Consider the following 25,612-nt stretch of genomic DNA (forward strand, 5'->3'; position numbering starts at 1 on the left):
ATCTAGCAATAGTGCAAAAACTTCAACGTCGAAAAAGTCAAAATGAGAACATCACATGGGGAGTCCATTGGCCCCAAAATTAAGGTGGGTGTTCTCTACACGTTAGGCCGTCTACGCACATGCTCTTTTTTCGAATTGCTTCAAGTTGCAATTCATTTTAAAACTTTTTATTCTTCTCTTATCTTCTTTTGTGTGCACACTTATCTTTTAAAGGGTCTATTAACACTTTGGAATCAAAGATTAGTTGCCTTTCTTTTTCTTCCTTTAGAAGATTAAGAAAAAGTGATTCTAGAAAAAAAATTAAGAAGATCAAAATGGATTCAGACAACTAAACAAAGTAATGTACAATGTACAGAAATAAAAATACATAGAAATTATAAAAACAGAAAATCGCGTAGATGAACAAATAAAAAAAAACTTGAGCCAAACAAAAGGGTAAAAAGGTAAAAAAAACTAGTTTAAACAACTGACAAACTAACTGCCGCCGTTACGGTCGGGTCAACGCCATCCGCGGCGCGGCGGCTGCTAAGAGTTCCGCGAGAGACTCCATGGCTCTGACCTGCATCTCTAGAGCCGAGATGTAATCGGTCACTTCGTCTAAAAGATTCGGCACGGTAACTTTACGGCAACCGGGAACCAAACTCCCGAGAATCTTCAGCTTTCTCTCAACCGCCGGAAGTTTATTCCGCTTCCTCTCCGCCGCCGCCGCCGCGTCTTTCCTCGGTTTGCGACCTCCGGCTGACTTCGCCTTCCTATGTTTCTTCATGCTCATCGCTGGGACGCGACTCCTCCTCGCTAGGATCGACCTGCTCCATCTGCTCGCGCCGCGAGCCGACGCGGCGAGAACTCGGTCCGCCGTGTCGCGTATCTCCCGCGCCGCGGCGGAGGTGGTGGTGATTTTGCCGGCGTCGGTTGATCTCTGGCGAGCTCGGCGGAGAGCCTCGACGAGCTTGGAGGCGTAGATCTGCTGGACGCGGCTGGTTCTCCATCTCTTGGAGCTCTCTTCGCTGATCCGCTGGGCCTTTGATGACGACGACTCCGCCTCCTTCGCCGTCTCTGATATCCTCCGCCGCTTACGTCTCGACTCCGGAGACGTGTTGTCATCACCTGTGGGTTCAATGATGCTCGGAAACAGAGAATCCACCATCAAATCTGATCGAAACAGAGAGTTTTTAAGAGAAGTGTATGTACCACGACAATCTTTTTCGTGTTCCTCACTAACTCGTAAACAAGAAGAGGAGCTTCAGAGAATCTACGGGGTTCTGTCTCTCTCTTTCTCTCTCTCGTGTTAGAATGTGACTCTATAGAAACAAAAGGAAGCTGAAGGGAGAGAGCAGTTTATATATCTCCTCCACTCGACCGTAGAAGAGTCGTCAACAGTTTAATACCACTTTTGCCCTTGTTTACCGGTATTTTGTCAACTAATGGAAACGGGCCGAGCCGAATAATTATTACTGGGCCTTAGTTATTTTATTAGCCTAAGTCCAATTTTGTAATTTCATATTATTTTTAGTAATGTCCAAATTGAGAATCAGGACGGGTAAATAAAAAGACTGTTGGGCTTGTTTCTTTTCTTATCGGCTTTTCTGGAAACTACTATATTTGATATTTCTCTTGCAAGTGGCATGCATCAAAATTTTCCAATTTGATACTTTCTTTTGTAGTCGGATGTGCCAGGCCTTACTGTACTTCTACCATGCCCAAGCAAATACACTTTTTATAAAATTATTATAACAAACCAGAGAACAATGCATAGAGAAATACACCAACACACAAACAAAGACACACGGATCATAATTAAGATAGAGAATTAAGAATAACGTCTTCTTAAGAGAACTGTTTCTCAGTGACACCCAACTCCTCGATCATCATGCTCTTATTCTTGTTCATTATCGCATGGATCTTGGAACAGTTGCAAGACATGAGCAAGCACGATGGTCCACCGACGATATTCCCATTTGAAACAACAGGGAGCTTCTTCGAGATCACCACGGAGTTGATAACATCATCCGTGGGATGATAGATGGACAAAACCTCGAACCCCTGAAGATCACACGGCTCAACGATCGGATAAAGAAACGCTCTCGGACCATGAGCACTCCTCAGCATGAGCACAGCACCAGGGGCCATGTGTTTCTGAAGATGCTCGATCACTCTAACTTTATCCTCCTTGTTCATCCCAACAAGCGCTGCTAGGAACACGACATCGAAGCTCTTCAAGCTCTCTGTCACCTCCATTATATCAACGGTGTGGAAGAACATGCGTTGAGAGATGTCTGGATCAGAAGAAACCAGAAGAGAAGCGAGCGAGTTGGCCGAAGCGTCGATGTCAAAGTTGTGAAAGACTGTCTCTTTGAGATGGGATGAAGCAAGAACGATGGAAGTGAGAGGGAGAGGACCAGATCCAACGAAAGCGATGGTCTTTGGGACAAGACCGTTTAGGTTTTGTGTGAGGAGATCGAACTCGAGTTTCCCGAGTTTTATATAGTTATTGTAATAAGGGAAAATGTTTAAATGGTGAAGTGGGTTGTCTTCAAAAGACGTCAAGATCGAAGAGAAATGATGTTCCAGGTGACCTTCGGCTTCACCACAGATCTTGATGAGTTTTTGACGAGTCTCTTGGACTGTATCACACATCTTGGTGACGTCGATGTTAGGGTTGGGTGGGATGCATGTGGAAACGAGCTGGCTGAAGAGAATGTTGACATCTTCGGATGGTTTCAGACTCTCGAGCTTTGAGATCTTTTCGTAGAGACCGCAAATTGTGTTCACCAGTTGCTCCTCTTGGCAATCCATGTCGACACTATGAGGCTATCCTTGTTTTCAAATGAAAGATAAAATATAAAACGTTCTTTGTTTTTTTTGTTCAAGATATTGTGTTTCTCGGTTGGTGTGAACTGTTTCGAGGGATGGATATTTATTAGGGTAAGTGGGGACCACATCAACTCAAAAACGAATATGAATTATTTTTAGCATTTCCTGATTCAAGTTGAACATTTTGAATTATCACTTAGATATAATATATACTTAAAAAAAAAAAAATACTATATGTGTATGTGTGTGTATATAATCTATTAAAAATATGCTACAACTTTTGGTGATATGTTATTTTGTTTAGGTGTTAAGTGTTACGGTTGTAAGTTTTAAGGGATGTAGTTTTGATTTAGTTTATAGGGTTTGTGTTTTTAATTTAATATAAATAATAATTTAGATTACTAGATGAATTGTTAAATCATAAAATTTGGAACTGTATGTGTCACTAGAATTCTCCTGTATTTTTAAGATTTTCTTTTTAAGATATTTATTGTTAAAACTACAAAAGTTGATTTGTTTATAATCTTCAGATTACCCTGACCGCCTGACGTGTGCAAACATGCACGTATGAGATCCAAAATTGTTAGAAAATAGCTAATTTTGTACTCCTTCTGTTTCATAATAAGTGTCACTCTGAGCTCATTTTATTATACAAAGAGTGTCACTTTACAATTCCAATGTAAATTGTACTAACTTTCAGCTGAAAATTAATTACAAACTGCATTGATTTTATAAATAATTTTATTTATCTAAAATACTATTGGTCAAAGAGGTATAATTAATTACAACTTACATATATTTCGACAACTTTCTTAATCTGTGTGAAAAAAAAATGTCACGACACTCTTTAAGAAACGAAGGGAATATCAAGCAAGATGTGTACCGTAGTTAATGCATTAGTAACAACAAGATGTTCATTGTTTAATACTCCCATGTTTCAAATAATAGTACATGTTTTAGATTTTTTACACTTTTTAATAAATGCAATGTTTTTAAAAAATTTATATTTCCTATATTTTTAAGTCAACAGAATTTTTAAAAAATGCAATTAATATTTTTGAAATTCACAATTTTCTATTATTAATTGATAAAAATTACATTAAAATGTAAAAAAATGTGTTTTTTCGAAGCAAGATTTTTTCTTCAGAACATTCAGATTTTTAAAACGGAAGGAATATTAGTCTTGTCTTTTGTCACGGAATTAATATCCGGCTGTTCTGATTTTAGCAACTGATGTTCAACATGAAGACTGCGGTCAAATCTATTGAGTCTGCTAGTAATTACTTTATACCACATATAGACCATAATATGCAAAACCAAGCCCTAAACAGTTACGGTTGTGTCATGCATGTGACTATGTGCGTCTTCCAACTCGTATGAAGCAATAAAAAAAAGTTTCCCCTTATTATATGGTCTGATGTTAACACAATTGTACTGGCATGAAAGAGTCCAATAATATTGAGCTGTTCAAATAATCAAGAGCTATTACAAAGAGTTTTGAATTCTCTTCTAAATAGCTTTAAAGAAGTCGACGTACGTAAGGTAATTAAGTGACTAGGTAAGCATCGTATTATAGTTGTGTTATTATTCTGATTTATGGTTTAAGCTTTCTGGTTTCAAAATTGAGTTTGCATAAGCATTCTTGCACTTCAGGTTTCCATATAAGCAACAATGTCTTTTAACTGTTTTTTTATTATAAGACGCGTTTGAAGTTTGAAACAAAAATTCTACTTATTGCTAACACTACAAAGGGCAACTGATCACACTAACATTTGAAAAGAAGATTACAGACTTCCTAAAAAAATTAAACTGAATTTTCATTTCACAAAATAGTATATGGTTATGCGAATTTCGGAAGAAGATACTATCTTCAATTTCATGCAAGGCGTGTGCCTTCCACACATTTCGTACGGTTCTCCATTTTCTTACTTTGATTTGCATCTGCCTCATGATTTCTTTCTAAAAATTCTTCACGCAACCATTTAATTTCTCTATCTAGAAAGAATAAAAAGCATCTTATCACACTTTAGCTTGTAGGAATTATACGAAAGTAACATATATGGAATACGTTGACAAAAAGCCATACGAAGAACCGTCCATGTCCATATGTGAGACAATCGAGTTTGGGAATAATAAGAGGGATAAAAAGACACACGCCAACTTGAAAAGATGACATTCCGTTAAGAGAATGACACACCATGCAAACATTCATATTCGATGTATGCATTCGTGCCTCTTGCATTAACTCAACGGCCAACGGAACTAATATATTTGCCGCATACAATCATATATTCCTATTTGTTCCAAATAAGGGTTGCTAAAAGCACTCTTAGAATCAGAAACTTTAGATTAGATTTCCTATAAAGTTCATATACCTATAATTAAATATTAATATTTACATGTACAGTTCACCAAAAAAAATATATATATATATATATTTATATGTACATAAATACATATGTATACGTATTTTTAGAACTCAAATGCTAGAATCTTCATCGAGGATGCTCTAATATTTAATGTAAATTTAAATAAGAAAATCATATAGTTACATAATTTCTGATTACAAATTAATGTAATAGGTCCTTTTGTTACTAAAGAATCTACAACTATTTAAACTGAAGCAATTTAGTTGAATTTGAGATTAAAGTACTGTTTATCTATCAGCATCAGTGGTGGCAGTTGGATCTTGTCGAAAATGAATGTATTCTTACATATGCATTTATCTTTTTTTTGTTGTAAGCGAAGTCTATATATGTTATGTTCGTAGGATTCCGTAGAGCTAAAAATGAGATAAAAGTTGTATTCTTTATGCATACAATACAAAGAGATGATTGTTGCGTGAAGAAGTCTAGAAATTCACGAAGTATTATCAAATGAAAAATAAGGAGAGCCATAAGAAGTGTGTGGAAGGCACACGCCAAGATCAGATATTACATCTCCAAGTGAAATTGACATATTCTTAATATATGTAAGAAGTCTTGCAATTTAGTCGCTGTTGTCAATGTTAGTGTTTGAAAGGAAGTATGTTTGGTCAAGCAACCCTGTTTATAATCACGTTCTCTCACTATCAACTCTATCTTCTCGTTCTACTGAATTGCCTTGTCCATCTCATAGTTTATTCTTATTCTTTTTCATCAATAGTTTGTCTTCATATTACACTAGGGGTTTGCCTTTTGCTAATATTGTTGTGATTTGACTATAATTTTATTATTTAGAACATTTCTCAACAGTATTTTAGAAAACAAAATATGTATATGATTTTATGGAATTTATTAATTTGATTGTAGTCTTTGCAAAGTTACCATGAAAAAAATTTAAGTTTAAATATATGCATGAGAGTTTGAAAGTGTAATAGCTGAATTGTTTATTATTTAATTGAAACTTATTAATTTAAATTATGATTTAGAAAATTTATAAATGTGGACTTCATCTTACAATGATTATATTAAATTAGAGTTTATACATATATATTTATATGTATATATATATTATGTTGTGAAAATATTACTTTTCACATTTTATATATATATATATATATATATATCAATAATTAGATATGATAGTAAATATGCCTAAAAACTTAAATTGATAAATCTATGCTAGTTATATAAACTGCATTTTTATTTATCTTTTATTTTGTGTCATCTCATTTGGAATAAGATGATTTTTTTGTCACGTTTTATACTATCAGCTTTGTATTTGTTCGGTTCAACTCGGGTTACTTTTCAGTTATCGGCTAAAATGGAACCAAACCGATAACCCAAAGTAAATGAAATTGATCTTGTTTTTGGCTAGATCCGTAACTGAACCGATATTCTTACTTCGGATCGGGTTCGGGTTTGAGATTTATGTCCAGACCTAGTTTTGTATATTGGGATGATGGGGAGGTGTTATAATAGTTTGATGTTTTGGATTTTTCTAGGTTGATTTCTATGAATTATATTTTGTGAGCGATGCTTATGATGATAATTTCAAATAATCACAGGTGTTATATTAACCGCTAGTTTCTTCTCGCTCTGGATTTGTCAAAATTAAGAAGTTGTGACTATATCGATTTAACCAATCAGATGTATATTGATCGTAAAGATACATTCGAAGTTGGTACAGTGTATTTTTAATCCTAAATCTTAGTATTAAATTTTTTAAAATTTTGATATTTATTGTTGTTGAGTAAATTTTTTTGGATGATGTAATTATGTGGTCATCTCTATTTGTTAAGAACATTATTTAATGTTTTTATTATGTTATATCGTAATAGGTTATAGGTTAATATATTTTGTGTTTGTTTTTCAATAATATGTTTTGTATATAATAGTAAAGTCTTTGATGTAAAACATATTAAATTTCAATAACTTTGCATTTGTTGTTTTAAGATTAACAGTTTAACGTTATAAATTGTATTTTATTTTTTATTTGAATATAACTATTTTATTTGTTGTTGAATATTTTATATGAATTGCATTTTTGTAAGATTTTTATTTGCATTCGTTATAAGATTTCTTAATGGCATTCGTGAACTCCCATAACTCCTCTACTTTCTTAAGATTGCATGTTTTCCAGAGACGGAAAAGACGTGTAACCACCATCTGAGAGCAACAACCGAACTTCAACTTAGAAAGAAGGATGTAGGATGAAACCATTGTGGCGGCATATGTGTGTAAGGAAGCAAAAGATTGAATCTGGTGAAGCAAGAAAAGTTTGATTATTTGCATTCCTATTTATTAGCATTTATGAAATTAGGAAAAAAGTTTTTAAAATCAACGTCATGGGAGATATCTTCAATGAAAGAGTTAATGGCCAGACTTGATAAGCATGTTTCAGTGACACGGAAACGTTATAATTCAGTAAAAGTTTTGCAGGTGGAATATAGATATGAATACACGATAACAATAAAAAAGAAGTATGTAAAATATTAGGCTTGGTTGTCAAAATTTTTGGAATTGGGTCTCAACATCTTAATTAAATAAATTTGCATATAAATAATTTTAATGACTTAATATAAAAAGAACTAAATGATGATGACACATGGCATTTTTCCCCCTATTGAGATACAAAAGTCTACTTTATTATATAAGATTACCAATTTTATTGTAATATCAATATCATCATCATCTTTTCAAAAAAAAAAAATCACTATCATCATCAGAATAAACAAAATAAATTACACCAAAAAGAAAATAAAATAGATATATACAAAAGATTGTAAAAAACTAAAAACACAAATGATTTTCACCCAAATGAAAAACTCGATAGTTGGCCATACAAATTAAAAAGCCCACAGGCTTTAACACAAACATAATTGTAAGTGGGTTGGTTTAATGACTTTAATCCAATAATCCCTCCTGCTAAAGCGTCGTCGTTTTATCTCAAATACAGCTCTCGGTCTATGACTGGTTCGGTTACATGACTCCAAAGTCTAGTCCGGTTTAGCCTCAAATCAATTTAACCGATTATAAAAGAAAAACCGACAATTCACAAAACTGGGAAAAGAAACAGTGAACCCTTCCGTTCCGTCATCGTTCTAGCTATAATGGCTGCACATCCGACATCGGAGCCGGCCGTGAGTCTCCCGACGACCACGCAGGTTGCGGAGCCCTTAGGGGTAGTAATAACTCTTCTGGTTCGGCATCTACCCGACGGAATCCCTCATGATATCGTCTCTCGTCTCTTTTCTCAATACGGAGCTTCTGCGGTTCGTCCTTGTTCCGGTGGAAGGTACGAATCCCTAAACCGTTACTTTCAATTTTACTGAGGAGTTAAAGTTACTTATAAGGTTTAGTAAATCATGTATTGGAGACTAAAAGGTTCCATTAGGATAAGTTGAATGTAAAAGTGACATATAATCTTTGCCACAGATTGAGAAATGCTGCTTTTGTGGATTTCAAGAATGAAGCTATTGCTTCTCAAGCACATCGTCAGTTAAACGGGTACCACTTTCTTCCTGGAGCTACTCATCTTCCATTAATATGCTATTAGCCAATGATGGAGCTGTTTTTTTTTAATCAATTTTGTAATTCTTTAGGCTGAGGTTTCTTGGCAAGGTTCTTCAAGTACAGAGAGCTACTACTAATAAACCTAACGAGAACAAGAAGCCTCGTCTAAACGAAGAATCTGGGAAAGACGGTCAGACATTCTCAAACGTTAGCAGCAACAATGATTCTAAATCCGGGCAGGGACTACTTGCTGGTGAACCGATAGCTCCAAAACTTGGCATTAACTATCCATTCCCTCCTCACTTACAGTAAGTTTTTACTGCTCTTACCTTTTCTATATGTGCGTGTGTGTTTACTCTCCTCATCCTTCAGATGTTTTTTTTTGTACAGATATGCTTACCCACCACCCGATGCAAATATATTAGCAAACATTACTAATGCCCTTATCGCTGTCCCACCTTTATACACCCAGGTTTGCTCTACTGTGTCCTGTGCAGATGTTTTTTTTTTTTTTTTTCCAGTTATGATCTGTAGATAGCAACTATAGTGGACTGCAGAAAAGAAAAAGAGATTTAATCTTAAACCTTTCGATGACAGGTGCTGCATCTAATGAACAAAATGAATCTTCCACCTCCTTTTCGCCTCGCCTTGCCCACACCACCTCTACCTAAAGCAGCCCATCAACCAACTGAGGTTCAACATCATCAATCTAGTAGCGAGTCAGAGATGGAATCTGATGAGGTATCTCACTCATTTTTTTGTTGTTTATTTTACCCTTTTTTTTGTTAGTGAACCTGTGGGAATTTATTAGTGTTTTTTCTCTACTTTAGTTATTCCTTGTTAATTGAGTACTTAGGTAAGAGAATTATGATTGTATTATGTTTAGGATACAGGTGGATCAAAATCAGGAAGGAAGCGTGCTAGACATGAAACTCTTGTTGGTCCTGGTATAGACAAGGATGTGACACACGAGACTGTTGGAGTGAAGCCCTCGTCTCTGACTCCCAAAGAGATGCCTCGGATAAAAAAGAACAAACATGTTTTGCAGGTATCCTATTATCTATAATTACCTTTCAATCATTAGGCTGCGTAGTTTTGCTGATATTTGTAAGGTCTATGCCGGTAGATCAAGATTACCCAAAAAGTTACTCAAGAGGAACAACATAAAGAGGATATTGAGCTTGAAGGCCCTGCAGAGGAGGAGCCAAGAGAAGAAGATTTAAATTTGAAACCGTTTGCAAGCTTAGAGGAGTTGGAGAAGGGAAGGTTACCTCCGCAGGATATTCTTTCATTGCCTATGTTCAAGGTACGTATAGTAGTATATACGAGGATCAACCTATAATATATATTATATGCTGAGAAGAAGTTTTATAATTGTGTGAACCTGATTGATTGGCTATGCATACTTGTTACTGGGGACTCTGTATCCATGAAAAGGTGTTTACTGCTTGATATTGTATCTTTTCTATGCAGCAGCTCACTCATGACTGTTTTCCTAGTTCACGTTATATAATTCAAATGTTAAGAGTGTCCATCTCTGAAAATAACATATCCACTGAGAGAAGATGCATTTTGTTTTTTTTTATTGTGTGCAGAACTACACAGCTGGGAATCCTTCGCTTGTGTTGTATATCAAAAATCTTGCCAAAGACGTTATAACTGATGATTTCTATTACATATTTGGTAAGATGTCGCTAAGCTAGTTGAATCAAAAAAATCTAGAGTCGTTAATTTAGTGCTGATACCTTTGCCTTTCTGGAAGTCAATTCATAGAAAAATATTGGTAATCATGTAGGGTCACAATTTGGAAGCATCGAAGCAGCTAAATCGAGTCTTGGTGTGAGGCTGATGCAGGTGATGCGTCCCTCTACGGACTCTCATAACCTTTAACTTACCTTGGATGATTATCAATCTTCTTAGTTTATGACTGTAATCTAATTTGAGAGAACTATAGGAAGGAAGGATGAGAGGGCAAGCTTTTTTGACATTTCCATCAGTTGAAGTCGCACATCGTGCGCTGGTAATAATCCTTAGGACCTTCTTGGTTCTATGTAAATACTATATATATGATGTGTATACCATTGACAAACATTTTGTGCTTGAATATAAGACAAACATGTTTCTTAAACCCTACATAAAGAGGAAAGTGACTGATGCGTTGTTTGTGAATTTTGCAGAATCTTGTAAATGGTTTTGTGTTCAAAGGAAAACCGATGATTATACAGTTTGGCAGGAATCCTGGATCAGCCAAGCCAAACGAATGATGGTATGTATATAACAGCGTTGTTTTCTTCTGATAAATTTTAAAAGGTTTTAGAGGATTAATTAGCTGCAAATTGCTTTTTCTTTTCATTAGGATCTTCATGTACTCATTGATTTGTAGTGGTACTTGATTTGGAGTTGAGCTTGTTGTAGTCTTTATGATGATCCTGAAATGGCTGAGAGGGTTAATAAGAAGCTGATGGAGTTAGAGAGAAGCCATGGAGGTGGTGACTATGTGCTTATGCCTAACATCTGTTGTGGTACTGGAAGATGTTCAAATTGTCAAGAGTTCTAGCTAAACTTCCACACCATTCAAAATTCACAAAAGCTGCAACTTAGAAGATTCTTTTTTCTTTTATTTAATTTTGTAATTAAGACTCCAACCTTCATCGTGGTGATCATAACGTTTTCTCATGAGTCGTTATCATTATTAACTGAAGTTAAGACTTTGAGTAGCTTTCAAGCTAACCTTCACACGAAGAAGAAGCATCAACACAAAACACAAAAGCTAAAAGCTATGGGCTCAAAGTCGTGATTATTAATGGTAACACACATGAGTGTTTCCCTCGGCCCACGCTTTTAGAATTGTTCTAAGATTAAAGAAAAACCAACGGTGGTGATCACGTTTCGGTCCAACAAACCAAGCGGTGTTTTTTTACTAAACTACCCGAGAGATCTGCTTCTTCTCCTTTTTCTTTCTTTTGTTTACTTCCCCACGAGAAAAGCACACTTCTTTTTCTTTTGGACCTGATAACCACCCACCGCTAGTATTTACCCACGTGTCCCTTTCCCTCGCAGTTCCAACCAATATCATAGCGGCATGTCACTTCTAATGACAAGCACTGATGACGTGTCCGTTACTAATTGGATAACGTGGCTGAAGATAATATCAGTGATGAGAGCAACTTCACTTGCAGCTCGCAGTATATATATCTCCAGGTCTTATACAACAACCTTTAATCTCACTGAAGCAGCTCCGATCTGAGTTTTTAGCAATGGCGAAACTAATCCTTAGCCTCCTCTCATTGATTCTTATCGGTCTCATCGCGATCGCTTCCGCCGCAGTTATCTTCGAGGAGCGCTTTGATGGTATAACCTACTTTTCTTTCTCTCTATCTGCATTTTTCCAGATTCTTAGGATTCAGTGATGTGTTTGTCCGTATTCGTCTTGCGATACATTAATCATTTTGAGTGTTAAATGCGATTATGCTGCAACGATTTCATCGGATAAGATCAATTTGCATATGTTTGATCATGGTTTATTACGGATCTATCGGTTTTGGGGATTCATTGATTTGAAATTATTAATCGGATGAGGTTTTTGAAATGGTTGTTAACTTTTGATTTGATAATACTCTTCGTGGAGATATATATCACTAGAGCAAGGAGTCATCGATCGATAAAACTCTGAGATGATTGTTCACATTGTATTACTACCTTTAATCTAAGCCCGTGGGTGCAATTTTTGTTAAATTTTTTTCTGTCTTTTGTTTCTTAAGATGGATGGGAGAACAGATGGGTTAAATCTGAGTGGAAGAAAGATGACAAGTCTGCTGGGGAGTGGAGCCACACTGCAGGAAATTGGTCTGGTGATGCTAACGATAAAGGTATGATCCATTCAGCTTTCAGAGCTAGTAACCGTCTCATGATTCCTTTTTGTTAATGCTGTGTTGCAACTCTCATTGTATTGCAGGTATCCAGACCAGTGAGGACTACAGGTTCTACGCCATTTCTGCTGAGTTCCCTGAATTTAGCAACAAGGACAAAACCTTAGTCTTCCAGTTCTCGGTCAAGCACGAGCAGAAGCTTGACTGTGGTGGTGGCTACATGAAGCTGCTCAGTGGTGACGTTGACCAGAAGAAATTTGGTGGTGACACCCCATACAGGTACAATTACCTTTCTCGTCTAGTTTTCTATAAAAGACTATAAAATCATAAATATCATCAACTAGCATTTAACAACCATCTTCGTTTTTTACCTGCAGCATTATGTTTGGTCCCGATATCTGTGGCTACAGCACGAAGAAAGTGCATGCTATCCTTACCTACAATGACGCCAACCACCTGATCAAGAAGGATGTTCCATGTGAAACTGACCAGCTCACCCACGTGTACACATTCATCCTCCGCCCAGATGCTACTTACAGTATTCTCATTGACAATGTTGAGAAGCAAACCGGTAGCCTGTACTCTGACTGGGATCTTCTCCCACCCAAGAAGATCAAGGACCCCAGCGCCAAGAAGGTATGTGATGACTTATGGAGAACCAGACTAAACTGATAATCAGTTACTTTACTGTGTCTCAATTATAGACCGAATAAGAACAAACCAGACCAAAACTCATGCAATCTGATATCTTTTTTTTTTACAGCCTGAGGACTGGGACGAGCAAGAGTACATTCCCGACCCTGAAGACAAGAAACCTGACGGATACGATGATATCCCAAAGGAGATCCCAGATACCGATGCAACGAAGGTTTTTACTTTGTCTTTAGTTTATTTAATATCTAAAATCTCTTGGTGTGTTGTGTTTTGCTAATTTTTCTTTTTGTCCTTTCTCTTAGCCTGAGGACTGGGATGAAGAAGAAGATGGTGAGTGGACTGCCCCTACCATTCCCAACCCTGAGTACATGGGTGAATGGAAGCCCAAGGTTTGTCAATCTTGCTGTCAATATGTATATAGTATTAACCTTTTTCATCCTCTCAAGGTTGTCATATTTTTTTCTGTAGCAAATCAAGAACCCCAACTACAAGGGCAAGTGGGAAGCTCCACTGATTGACAACCCTGGTAAGTTTTACTTTTTATACTGTGACCTTATCATATTCACAACCGCTCTCTTTTGTTTGTCTTCACTATCATTAAACCCAAGCTCACACCAATTTGATACGTTTAGTAATTCGTATATTTTCTTCACTTTAAATAACAGTTTTATATCATGTTCTCATGGTTTCTAACTGAAGTACTCAACATGCTGGTTTTACGTTCTTGCATAAACGCACATGAAATTTTAGCTCCCCGAGACATAATATCCAACCATTACCGTGCCTAATTTAACTGGTTTCGTGCAGACTTCAAGGATGACGCAGAGCTCTACGTCTTCCCCAAACTGAAGTATGTTGGAATCGAATTGTGGCAGGTAATAGATCTTCTCACTGTGACATCTTGTCTTGTCTTTTTGAGAACTGTTTCATGGACCCTTGACTCCCATTTAAAAGTACATATATCACTCTTTCAGGTGAAATCAGGATCATTGTTCGACAATGTCTTGATCTGCGATGACCCAGACTACGCCAAGAAGTTGGCTGATGAAACATGGGGAAAGCTCAAGGATGTACGTGTTTTAAAAACCCATGTGCATGAACACAACTGTTTGTTTCTGGTTGGTTACTGATCAGAATAGTCAATCTAATCTCTCGTTTTTCCAGGCGGAGAAAGCAGCTTTCGATGAGATTGAGAAGAAGAAAGAGGAAGAGGAATCCAAGGACGCTCCAGCAGAAACTGATGTAAGTCTTATTTGTGATTTATTAAGACTTCAGAGTCTTTCTTTTGTTTCTTGTCCCAAGACCCGGAACTGATATCATTTGTGTATGAATGTGTTTCCAGGCTGAAGATGAAGCAGAGGAAGATGAAGGAGATGAATCAGATACTGAATCAAAGACCGAGGCCAAATCCGAAGCTAGCGAGGAAACCTCAGAGGAGAAAGACGCCACCGCTCATGTATGTTAAGAAAAATACTTGCCACAGTTTCACTTTGAAGATTTCAGTCATTCTATATTATTGTTGTTTTGGTTGATTAAAGTTTATAACGGGTGATATTTGTTTTATGCAGGATGAGCTGTAAGGGAAAGAACGTTGAAGATTGAAGACCAAAAGTTTTCGAGCCTCTTTTTATTTTTGTTTTTATCCTTTCTTTTGAAGTACTTTAGCATTCTAGCTTGTCGGAGGGTAGAACAAGTTTTAGCAGTTTAAAAAGTGGGGCAAATGTGTGGGGCGAGTAGCGGTACACAATGATGTGATGATCAAGATGCTCTTTTTGTACTGAAAACCATAAGATGACATTTTGCACTTACATCTCTTCTTGTTTAAATCCTGGATTACAGTTGAAAACTCATACATACTTGAACTTTATTTAGCTCTACTAGACAATGGGCTAACAACTTGGTCCCAGCTATAAAAGACCACTGCAAGTCTGCATCTATAAGATAAGCAACTCTGAAATAACTAAACCAGCAAAATCAAATCACTTCACAAAGTGTTGTTAACCACAATAACCATTTTGGACTTTGTATATATGTTTTGTAACTAAATGTGGCAAAGTTATAGAGACAAACGATTCTCCCTGCCATTAATCATCTTTTGCTGCCAACCATCTCTCTTTTGGCTCTCACCTACCCAGAGAAAGAAAATTCCATTAAAGTCCAACCAACAAAGCCAACGTATTAAAAAAAGATCATAACCTCTGATTCTTAGATCGGACGGTTCACATTGGTTCAAATGACGTCAACGAGAAGGATTAGTACCAATCAGGAGGCTCCACATCAATTCACCAGCTCTCCATCATCCACGTGTTTATTATTCCCTTTTCTCCTTTTTTGTATAAATGCGTTACATTTAATAATGATTTCACTCATCATCAAAACAAAACCTTTTCTATTTGATTTTTTGTTTGGTTCTTCTTCATCTCTCTCTCTCTCGATTAGATCTCTCAATACAAAGATCATAAAAGTTTCTTTGAAGACGACTTAAGTCATGTTTTTGTTCGATTGGTTCTATGGAATCCTGGCGACGTTAGGTCTGTGGCAGAAAGAGGCGAAGATCTTGTTTCTCGGGCTCGACAATGCCGGGAAAACAACTCTGCTTCACATGCTCAAAGACGAGGTTGATTTTTTTCATTAGCTCCTTCTTCTTATTTGATTACATATGGTTTTTTTTCGAACTTCCGATTGCGTGTTGTTGAAAGGCGGAAGAACCAAACATGCTTAATTCTCGATTTCGCTGTTTTGTCTGTTAACAGAGATTAGTTCAGCACCAGCCAACACAGCATCCAACATCTGAGGAACTGAGCATTGGCAAAATCAAGTTCAAGGCCTTTGACTTGGGTGGCCATCAGATTGCCCGTAGGGTCTGGAAAGACTACTATGCCAAGGTCTCTCTCTCTCTCAATTGCATCTCAACATATAATCCTGTCACTAGAGACATGCTTTCTGTTTATTAAATCTCCTTGACAAGTGATAATCTCTTTGCATATGGTACATGGCACAATATTGAAAGCATAGAAATGTATAGTTTAGATGCTTATGTTGGAAGCAAAATTCATAATATACATGTGTCTGTGTTTGTGTGAATCTATATATCGATGCTGATACAAACTCTTTTCTCTCTGTCTGTGTGTGAAGGTTGATGCTGTTGTGTACCTAGTGGATGCTTACGACAAGGAGAGATTTGTGGAGTCGAAAAGAGAGCTTGACGCTCTCTTATCTGATGAAGCATTAGCAAGTGTCCCTTTTCTTATCCTTGGAAACAAGATTGATATTCCTTATGCAGCCTCTGAAGATGAGCTTAGGTATCATTTGGGTCTCACCAATTTCACTACCGGTAAAAGCAATGTGAGTCTTGGAGAATCTGGCGTTCGTCCGCTCGAGGTCTTCATGTGCAGCATCGTCCGCAAAATGGGATATGGTGAGGGCTTCAAATGGCTGTCTTACTACATCAAGTGAGAAGGAAACCAATCAAAGCATATTGGTGATTTGCGTTGCTTCACGGTTTTATAAATCAGACATCTCATTTTTTTCTCATTGAAAAGACGTAAAACTGTTTCTCTTGTAGTTTCCTGTTTAAGTTCTAATGTATGTTAAGTCGATGGCTTACAACTCTTAAAACAAAAATGTGTTTCTGATTGTGAAGTAGTAATCACTATGATATCAAAGAATACCAGCTACTTCTTAGGGTGATACATTGCAAATTGTGCTATGGCCTGTAGATTTTCTCAGCGACTTCTTCTTCATCAACGCTCTTACCTTCTCTACATCTTCCCATCTCCCTTCCTCTGCATACAGATTAGATAACAACACATAGTTCCCCGAATTCTCCGGCTCAATCCTCACCAACTCCATAGCTGCAACCTCTGCTAGCTTCACATCTCCGTGGCTGCGACACGCACTGAGAAGCGAACCCCACATAGCTGCGTTAGCCTCTACAGGCATACTTTTGAGAAACTCAAACGCCTCTTTGATCCGTCCACTCCTGCTCATCAGATCAACCATGGCACCGTAGTGCTCAGTACTCGGCTCAAGCTTGAATCTCTCCATCATCAAACCAAACAACTCCTCTCCTTTATCAACCCGACCAGTGTATGAGCAACAGGCTAAAACCCCCAAGAACGTCGCTTCGTTTGGAGATACTTCTCCTTCCTCGATCATATCATCAAACAAATCTATCCCGAATCCTCCATTCCCGTTCACCGCTGCTCCCGATATCATAGTGTTCCACGAGACCACGTTTCTCCGCTGCATTTTCTTGAATATAGCCGTCGCAGCCTCCAAGTCACCGCTTTTGCAGTAGAAATCAACCAAAGCGTTTCCCACCGTCACGAAATCTTTAACCAGACCCTTAGACTCTGCCGCCGAATGAATCCATTTTCCAGTATCCAAAACTCCGAGAGAAGCAGAGATTGGCAAGACTGTAACCACAGTAGCCTCGTCAGGTTCGAAACCTTGATCAACCATCTCGCAGAAAAGCTCCAAAGCCTCGCGGTCTCTACCGCATCTAGACAAGCTCGAGATCATCGAGTTCCACGTCACAACGCTCCTTTCAACGCTCATCTTCCGGAACAATCCAAGACCTCTCTCAACGTCCCCTGAGTCGCAGAACCCTCGGATCATCAAGTTCCAGACGACGACGTTTCTCTCGGGCATTTCGTCGAACACCTTCCGCGCATCGCCCATCCTCCCGCTCGAAGCGTAAAGCTCCACGACCCCGATCCGGATCTTACCGAGACGGTGCAGCCCGGTTCTAACAACCTCTCCGTGGACGCACTCCCCGAACCGAAGATCGGGAAGAGAGGAGCAGGATTTGAGGAGAGGCGCGTAGGTGTACTCGTCGGCCCAGATGCCGCGGGATTTCATGGAGGAGAAGAAAGAGAGGGAGTTTAGAGGAGGGCCGACGAGGGAGTAGCATTTGATGACGGCGTTGAAGACGAGGACGTTAGGGTTTTGGATGTGGGCGAAGACGCGGGAGGCGTAGTCGGAGTTGCGGAGGGATCCGCAGATGGAGATGAAGTGGGCGAGGAGGAGGTTGGAACCGTGGAGGAAGTGGCGGAGGAGATGGGCGTGGATCTCGGGTAAACGGGTTCGAGTGCTGTGGCCGTGGAGGAGGCGTAGGAGCTTCCTCTCGATTTCCATTAAACAGGCTCTCCTTTGCTCAGCAGCTACGTAGTTCGGTAGCTTTGTTTTGAAAGAAAGCAAGCTGAGTCTTAGCGCCAATTTTTCGGTTTGTTACGGTTTAAGTATTAATTTTTACGTCTGATTTTCAAATTAGAAAAATATATTATATGTTCACTATTTCAGAATAAGCAAAGAGAAAATATGGTATAACTTTCGACAAATATAAAGAGAGTCTACAAGAAATTTTAAATAGATAATTTTCAATCAAATGGAACAGCAGAATCAGTGAAATATCTGTAACAGATAAGACTATGAGAAATAAATTCTCAATCATTCAGAGGAAAAGAGATAAAAAGCTTGAAAGGAGGGTTGCAGTTCTGGTTCTCAACAAGATGAAGTTGAACTTGAGTCTTTATTAAAAAATTTGTTGTTGCAATTTCTTTAAAAAGTTACACATAGTTGTAAGAACATGTTTTTTTTTTAATTAAATTTAACATTCGATTAAAAATAATAAAGAAATATGTGTAACAATTTTAAGTTTTAACAAAAAAAGGTTGGTATTTGTGTAACTACTTTAATATAAGAAGCGGCTCAATATTGGGTTTGACTATTTTTACTTTACATCCCCCATCCATTGAGTCAAACTGCCACTCACTCCTCTAGGATATAACATCTATAATTATTTTTTTATTTTTTCTCTTAAAATGAAAAAAATATATATAACAGCTACTCCAAAATATTTCCTAATAATGACATTATTCTAAATATTGATTAATAAAAAGGAAATTGCACTCTATAACCTTCGAACAAATTATAATTTATTCACTATCTAAAACGCCTACTTTATCTATATAATTTGTATCTTATACATAATATTTTCATATTTCCTTCACACTTAATTTTTATAAATTTTAGTCAATATAAATTTAATAAACATAATTAATTTTGTTAATACAGTTTTCCAGTTTTATTTTATAAAACATTAAAACTGTAAAAAAAAACTTATTTTTAGAAACAATGTCTTTTTTAAAGAGAAAACATAAATACATAAATCTTTTTTGTAAAAGATATGTTAGGGTCGGCCGTTCAAAAAAAGCAATCACATGCAAATGCAATCCTTGAATACGAAAGGAAAATACGAGAACTCTAATTCATTATATTCCCCTGATGTCAAAAAAAGAAAGAATTCATTATATTCCCCTCATATTCAATATATCCCGGCATTTGAAATGGGTTTGTTTTTTTTTTTTGACTAAAAAATGGGTTTGCTTTGGGATCCTGTTATCTACTTCTCTAGTCATTTTATTATATTTTGATCGGTCTTTAGGGATTAAACATATGCAACAACGACATACAAGTGGTGGAAAGAAGAATATACAGTACTTTTTTTTTTATAAACTCTATCGACTGACCGGTCAGTCTTAGAAAGAATACATCGAATGCTGTGTAATAGATTGATTACCACACTATTTAATCCGAGTTTTAAACTGAAAAATGTTTTGGAATACCTTTCAAATAACCACTTGTACCAAAATTCAAACTCAAACTGACCAACTAATGATAAAGTAGTAACAATTTCATGTTTTTTTTCTTCCGTCAAGGATCTTTTTATTATTAAAAAGAAAAGGGCAAAGCTCATAGTTCATACAAAAAGGTCCACGGTCCGACTCACTACTACACCCAACAAACCAAGAAACTGGGCCAAAGCCCAATAACCTCATCACCGACACTACTCTAAACGAGAGCACGTGTCTCTCATCTTGATCTTGTCTTTTCCCGGCGGTTCCACGGTGACCTGACCGGCATTCCACCGTCAATCTTGTCACAGAGAGCATTATCGGACTAACCGAAAGCTTGAAACTCCCATCCACGGATGCCACTTACTGGCCAATTTTAAGCCCGAGACTCACAACCTTCAATTTCCTCCTATTGTCATTGTCGCCGCCAAGGTAGAGCCTCATCTTCAACCGAGAACTCCTCAACCCTTACGCGAGCAAACCCTTATGACACGAACCACCACACCGCTTCCAACGAAGCCAACCTAAGTAACCAAAGCCCAAAAGATTAAGGGTTTCACGACGACAGCGTAGAGCTCTATGAGCCTCCACCCTTCGAAGCCAAAGACCGGCGAAGACGGATCTGAGAAATCTTCCTTTTCCCGGCGACTTGAATCGGCGGCGGCGAAGCTAACGAAGTCTTCACCTCCCGGAGAAGAACCGGCGTCGACGGATCTATGGAAGCCTCCATCCCCCGGACTAAAACCTTAAACATGCAAACCGATCTTCTTAAACACGATACTCCCCCCGAACGCGTCTTCCCTCCAGATGAAAACCACCGGAGTGGCTTCAGACCAGAGCTCAAACAAGGCGATCTGTCCGAAGCGATGAAGAAGAGGCAAAAAGAAAACACTTGACGGAAGGGAAAAGGAAACGGTAGCGGCACAGATGTTCATGCGCCGGCCGACCGCCGTTCCGATACAGATCTCCTTTTCTCTCTTTTCTCTCTTTTCTCTTTTCTCTTTTCTCTAGGAGCTGATAGTCAACAATTTCATGTTTATTGGTCTTCTTTGTCCATGTCCCCCTAAATATTTACATTGAGGATTTCTATTTATATATTTAAATAGATCATTTAACATATTAGCTATAAAAATTGTTCTCTTGACCTTAATTCATTTTATATTGGTTTTGAATATTTATTTGTGATCCTTTCATTTACCCAAATACTTCAATAGTAATAGTTTCCTAAATTTATTATGCTACAATTTTCTTTCATTCTTCTTGTCATCTTCTTATATTTATCTATGATAATTTTTTTTTTTGGAATGTGAATTTATATTTTATATTCTTCTAGTTCTCACTTTTTATTCATTCATATTTTTCTTTGAAAATTTGTTTGTTTTTGTTTACTTGCCAAGAAGAAAATACATATTATATTTAAATGAAAATTTAATCAGTGGACTGACATTTTATTGCGGTCATTGAATATATATACACATAAGTTATAATCATATGTATGTATAATTTATAGATCATTTGTAGGTGTACATGTATAATTTGACATATAACTATTTTTATCTTTTTTTGTTAAATTTGACAAATAACTATTATTTTATGCTCTATCAAAAAAATATCTATAAAAATATTAGTTTATGCTGTGGGCCCACTAAAGGAAGAATATATTCATTTTTTTGGTCAGAAGAAGAATATATTTATATGCGTACATTAGACCAACATTATTGGTGTCTTTGCACTAGAGTCTTTAAAAAAAAAATATGTGTAAATAAGGAACTTTCGGCTTTAGTTTCCATAAAGTCCTTAACCCACAATTACACTCGCATATATAATATATACTTACACATATATTTTTAGGGACTTTGTATTGAGGACTCCCCAATAATATTGCTCTCTCTCGCGCGCCATTAGCAGGATCTTTTACAGCTCCTTCTCCGCTCTTCTTTGTCTTTTTTTTTGATACATTGATTCTAATTTGATTGTGATAATCTCAGATTCTTCTCGACTGATTCTATACTTGTCTCAGTCTAAACAATGAATTGCATTTGTCCTCATCTCTGCTTCGATTATATACGTGTTTCATAGTCTGAACAGTGAAATTTGTTTGTTCTAATCGCTGATTTTGATTATGTACTTGTGTTGATTATATCTATATGTGTGTCTTAGTAAACTCATTTGTCCTAATCTATGATTCTTCTTCCGATGCGATTGATTTTATGAACATTGAAACTTGTTTGTTCCAATCTCTTATTTTTCTGTCGATTGACTCATTTCTCTTAGTCCACAAAAGAATTATGTGTGCTAATCTCTGCTTCTGTTATTCAAGAGATATATAATGTTAACCTTCATGTGAAAAGGCTAGCAAATAACATTGGAGTCTCTGAGGTATATGCCACTGTCCTCATCCTCCTAAACAACTGGTTTGATTGAATACATTTCTTGCAGTTAGATTTATGTGTGTCCACTTACATTTCGATTTGCATCTTTCAGTGCACAGGGACGAAGCCTCCATTGTTGAAAAGTGGAATCAACTTGAAAACGATCTCGCCTCTAGATCATGACTTGTTGTTACTGCTATGTATTTGACTAGTGAAGGTTTCTGTCATTCTTGAGACACTTATATCACTTGCAAAACGTATGGTTTCTCTCACTTACTCTGTAGAATTTGTGTCAAATGTAGTATTTGCATTCTCTTATAGCATCATTTCGTTACTGCTTTGTTTACTTTCTGCATTCTTTTATATGCCATTGTGCTGCTTCTCTTGAACGACTGGTTTACTTTATTACATTTCTGATTTGAGGTAGATTATATGTATATCACTTACATTTATGTATTGCTTAGAGGATTTCAACATAAAGTTATGATAAATCTTTCTAGATAGAAAAATAATGATGTATTTTTTGTGCGTTTTATGTCTGATGCAAAAATAAAATAAAAGCTTTTGTTTATACTTTATGTAGATATAAAGTATAAACTTAAAACAAATTAAAATGATAATAAAACTTGTGACTTTTGGATAAAAGCCAAAGTTACCAAGGAAGAAGATGTACACAATTTAAAACTGAGAAATTTTGGATTTGTGTTGAACACTTTGCAAAATGTCATTAAGACGAGTTTAGAACATAATAAAAATCTTAAAGGAGATCAAGATTATCATTGAAAAATCATATCACAATTGGATGAAAATAAAGTTTCATGCCATGTGAAGTTAAACACACTATCAAACAAAGAAAAAATCAGAGTGATTCAAGCAAAGAGCTCCTCTATACCTTTTTAATGATATTTCATAAGCATCTTCACTTTTCATTCTTACTAACTTCATGATTCTTTAAGGTAATTTCGATTCTACTGATTTGAAAACAAGAATAGCTCATCTCTTCAACCTTCATTCTCCGTTTTTTTTCATCTTGATTGTAAAGAGTATTTACTTTAGTTTTGAATGTAATAGTGTTTAAAAACCTTGTTGTTGAAAGTTCTGATAAATCTTCATCTACAAAAATTGCGCAGACAGATTCTCTTTTTGTTATAACTTTCAAGATTTTGCTTTATTTTATTTAACCACAATAAATATATGTTTAATCAAAATTATTTTATTTCATATATAACAAACATCATCTTTTCTTGACCAAAAACCACCAAACCTTTTTGTCTTCCATGAAAAGTAAGAAAATAATATTTCAAATTTTAAGAAAATAGGCCACTGAGTCAAACCAAAATGGACACTTGCTAAAAGACGCCAAAGCATTTGCTAATATTATATATAGTATGAATAATCGGTCACCGTTTGCGTCTAGAACACACAAAACACATGTAGAAAAGAAACTTGAGGAACAGAGCCAACCGATATACTATTCTCTATTTTTCAACATTGAAGATCGAAGAAAGGATGATGATGATGATGTTACCAGAATCATGCGTGGCGAATATACTCTCCTTCACAACTCCTGCCGACACGTTCTCCTCGGCGTCTGTTTCCTCTGTTTTCCGGGTCGCGGGAGACTCTGATTTCGTTTGGGAGAAGTTTCTACCTTCCGACTTCCGAGTACAGACGATTCATCTCTAGCTCGACTCATAAGAGTTTCTCATCCAAAAAGGAGCTCTATCGATGTCTCTGTGAATCAGTTCTCATCGATAATGGCAGAAAGGTTCATCCATCATTCATCCCCCTTGGTACAATAACAAAAAAGAGCTTTTCTTAAGCTTAGGTATGTTTTGATCTTTAGATATTCAAGATCGAGAAGCTGACAGGGAAGATATCGTATGTTCTGTCGGCAAGAGATCTTTCCATAACTTGGAGCGATCAACGACATTACTGGTCTTGGAGCCCTCGATCAGATTCAAGGTCAACTTTTAAATTTTTTTTAAAACTATATTAAATAAGCAAGTTGTATACTTGGTATAATTATATTTAAATTTTATTTTTCTAAAATTGTATTAGATTTTCGGAAGGGGTCCGACTTATAATGACGGACTGGTTAGAAATCATTGGAAAAATCCAAACCGGAGCTCTATCTCCGAGCACGAGCTACGGAGCTTATCTTATTATGAAAGTGACTAAACGAGCATATGGACTAGACCTAGTTCCCGCCGAGACTTGGATAAAAGTGGGAAATGGTGAGAAGAAAACGACGACATTTCTCTCAGGCATTTCGTCGAACACCTTCCGCGCATCACCCATCCTCCCGCTCGAAGCGTAAAGCTCCACGACCCCGATCCGGATCTTACCGAGACGGTGCAGCCCGGTTCTAACAACCTCTCCGTGGACGCACTCCCCGAACCGAAGATCGGGAAGAGAGGAGCAGGATTTGAGGAGAGGCGCGTAGGTGTACTCGTCGGCCCAGATGCCGCGGGATTTCATGGAGGAGAAGAAAGAGAGGGAGTTTAGAGGAGGGCCGACGAGGGAGTAGCATTTGATGACGGCGTTGAAGACGAGGACGTTAGGGTTTTGGATGTGGGCGAAGACGCGGGAGGCGTAGTCGGAGTTGCGGAGGGATCCGCAGATGGAGATGAAGTGGGCGAGGAGGAGGTTGGAACCGTGGAGGAAGTGGCGGAGGAGATGGGCGTGGATCTCGGGTAAACGGGTTCGAGTGCTGTGGCCGTGGAGGAGGCGTAGGAGCTTCCTCTCGATTTCCATTAAACAGGCTCTCCTTTGCTCAGCAGCTAGTTCGTTAGCTCTGTTTTGAAAGAAGCAAGCGGAGTATAAAGCGCCAATTTCTCGGTTCGTTACGGTTTAAGTATAATTTTTACATCTGATTTCAAATTAGAAAAAAATATATCACAAAGGAGAAAATATAGTATTACTTTTGAAAAATAAAAAGAGTCTACAAGAAATTTTTATAATTTTCAATCAAATGGAACAGCAGAATCAGTGAAATATCTGTAAATGTAACAATTTTAACAGAAAAAGTTAGTATTTGTGCAACTACTTTAAATAATATAAGAAGCGGCTCAATTTTGGGTTGGCTTTTTTTTTTTTTGATCAACCAATTTTGGGTTGGCTATTTTTACTTTACATCCCACTCATTGAGTTAAACTGCCACTCACACAGTCACTCGTCTAGGATATAAACATCTCTAACTATTTTGTTTTGTCTTAAAAGAAAAATATAACAGTTACTCCAAGATATTTCCTAATAACAGACATTATTCTAAATATTGATTAATAAAATCAAATTTTTTAAAAATATAAAATAGTAATTTTTATAAT

The 25,612-nt window shown here is 37.0% G+C and overlaps 6 protein-coding genes and 1 pseudogene across 8 annotated transcripts; 4 read left to right on the plus strand and 3 right to left on the minus strand.

The window, feature by feature from the left end:
- Nucleotides 1–300: 300 nt before the first annotated feature.
- LOC108845489 (transcription factor bHLH149) lies at nucleotides 301–1,311 on the minus strand. Its single transcript, XM_018618714.2, has one exon. The coding sequence runs from the start codon at nucleotides 1,145–1,147 to the stop codon at nucleotides 488–490; it is 660 nt and encodes a 219-aa protein (XP_018474216.1). The 5' UTR covers nucleotides 1,148–1,311; the 3' UTR covers nucleotides 301–487.
- Nucleotides 1,312–1,697: 386 nt separating this feature from the next.
- Nucleotides 1,698–2,900, minus strand: LOC108845407 (nicotianamine synthase 3). The gene has a single exon (XM_018618647.2). It carries the CDS (start codon nucleotides 2,794–2,796, stop codon nucleotides 1,828–1,830), a length of 969 nt encoding a protein of 322 aa, XP_018474149.1. The 5' UTR covers nucleotides 2,797–2,900; the 3' UTR covers nucleotides 1,698–1,827.
- A 5,405-nt stretch (nucleotides 2,901–8,305) lies between these two features.
- Nucleotides 8,306–11,460, plus strand: LOC108851386 (U11/U12 small nuclear ribonucleoprotein 65 kDa protein). Of its 3 annotated transcripts, none has more exons than XM_018624815.2 (12): nucleotides 8,306–8,532; nucleotides 8,673–8,744; nucleotides 8,840–9,058; nucleotides 9,141–9,222; nucleotides 9,348–9,491; nucleotides 9,637–9,798; nucleotides 9,877–10,056; nucleotides 10,346–10,433; nucleotides 10,546–10,604; nucleotides 10,705–10,770; nucleotides 10,928–11,016; nucleotides 11,107–11,460. In XM_018624815.2, the coding sequence occupies exons 1-11, from the start codon at nucleotides 8,348–8,350 to the stop codon at nucleotides 11,012–11,014; spliced, it is 1,344 nt and encodes a 447-aa protein (XP_018480317.1). In that variant the 5' UTR covers nucleotides 8,306–8,347; the 3' UTR covers nucleotides 11,015–11,016; nucleotides 11,107–11,460. The 3 variants fall into 3 exon arrangements, with proteins under 3 accessions (XP_018480317.1, XP_018480313.1, XP_018480325.1); XM_018624811.2 differs by having other exon boundaries at nucleotides 11,134–11,460; XM_018624823.2 differs by having other exon boundaries at nucleotides 11,166–11,460.
- A 481-nt stretch (nucleotides 11,461–11,941) lies between these two features.
- LOC130509050 (calreticulin-2) lies at nucleotides 11,942–15,081 on the plus strand. Its single transcript, XM_057004599.1, has 12 exons — nucleotides 11,942–12,101; nucleotides 12,512–12,619; nucleotides 12,706–12,898; nucleotides 12,997–13,255; nucleotides 13,383–13,487; nucleotides 13,576–13,662; nucleotides 13,742–13,799; nucleotides 14,081–14,148; nucleotides 14,248–14,343; nucleotides 14,438–14,515; nucleotides 14,616–14,729; nucleotides 14,842–15,081. The coding sequence occupies exons 1-12, from the start codon at nucleotides 12,008–12,010 to the stop codon at nucleotides 14,851–14,853; spliced, it is 1,272 nt and encodes a 423-aa protein (XP_056860579.1). The 5' UTR covers nucleotides 11,942–12,007; the 3' UTR covers nucleotides 14,854–15,081.
- Nucleotides 15,082–15,638: 557 nt separating this feature from the next.
- On the plus strand, nucleotides 15,639–16,941 carry LOC108806881 (GTP-binding protein SAR1B). The gene is made up of 3 exons (XM_018579092.2): nucleotides 15,639–15,890; nucleotides 16,027–16,158; nucleotides 16,409–16,941. The coding sequence occupies exons 1-3, from the start codon at nucleotides 15,762–15,764 to the stop codon at nucleotides 16,727–16,729; spliced, it is 582 nt and encodes a 193-aa protein (XP_018434594.1). The 5' UTR covers nucleotides 15,639–15,761; the 3' UTR covers nucleotides 16,730–16,941.
- Nucleotides 16,776–18,537, minus strand: LOC108806861 (pentatricopeptide repeat-containing protein At1g09190). The gene has a single exon (XM_018579069.2). The coding sequence runs from the start codon at nucleotides 18,410–18,412 to the stop codon at nucleotides 16,955–16,957; it is 1,458 nt and encodes a 485-aa protein (XP_018434571.2). The 5' UTR covers nucleotides 18,413–18,537; the 3' UTR covers nucleotides 16,776–16,954.
- A 5,178-nt stretch (nucleotides 18,538–23,715) lies between these two features.
- Nucleotides 23,716–24,864, plus strand: LOC108806870 (F-box protein PP2-B15-like; annotated as a pseudogene).
- The last annotated feature ends 748 nt before the right edge of the window (nucleotides 24,865–25,612 follow it).

Source organism: Raphanus sativus, chromosome 1 (genome assembly GCF_000801105.2).
Source record: "Raphanus sativus cultivar WK10039 chromosome 1, ASM80110v3, whole genome shotgun sequence".
Lineage (NCBI taxonomy): Eukaryota > Viridiplantae > Streptophyta > Magnoliopsida > Brassicales > Brassicaceae > Raphanus > Raphanus sativus.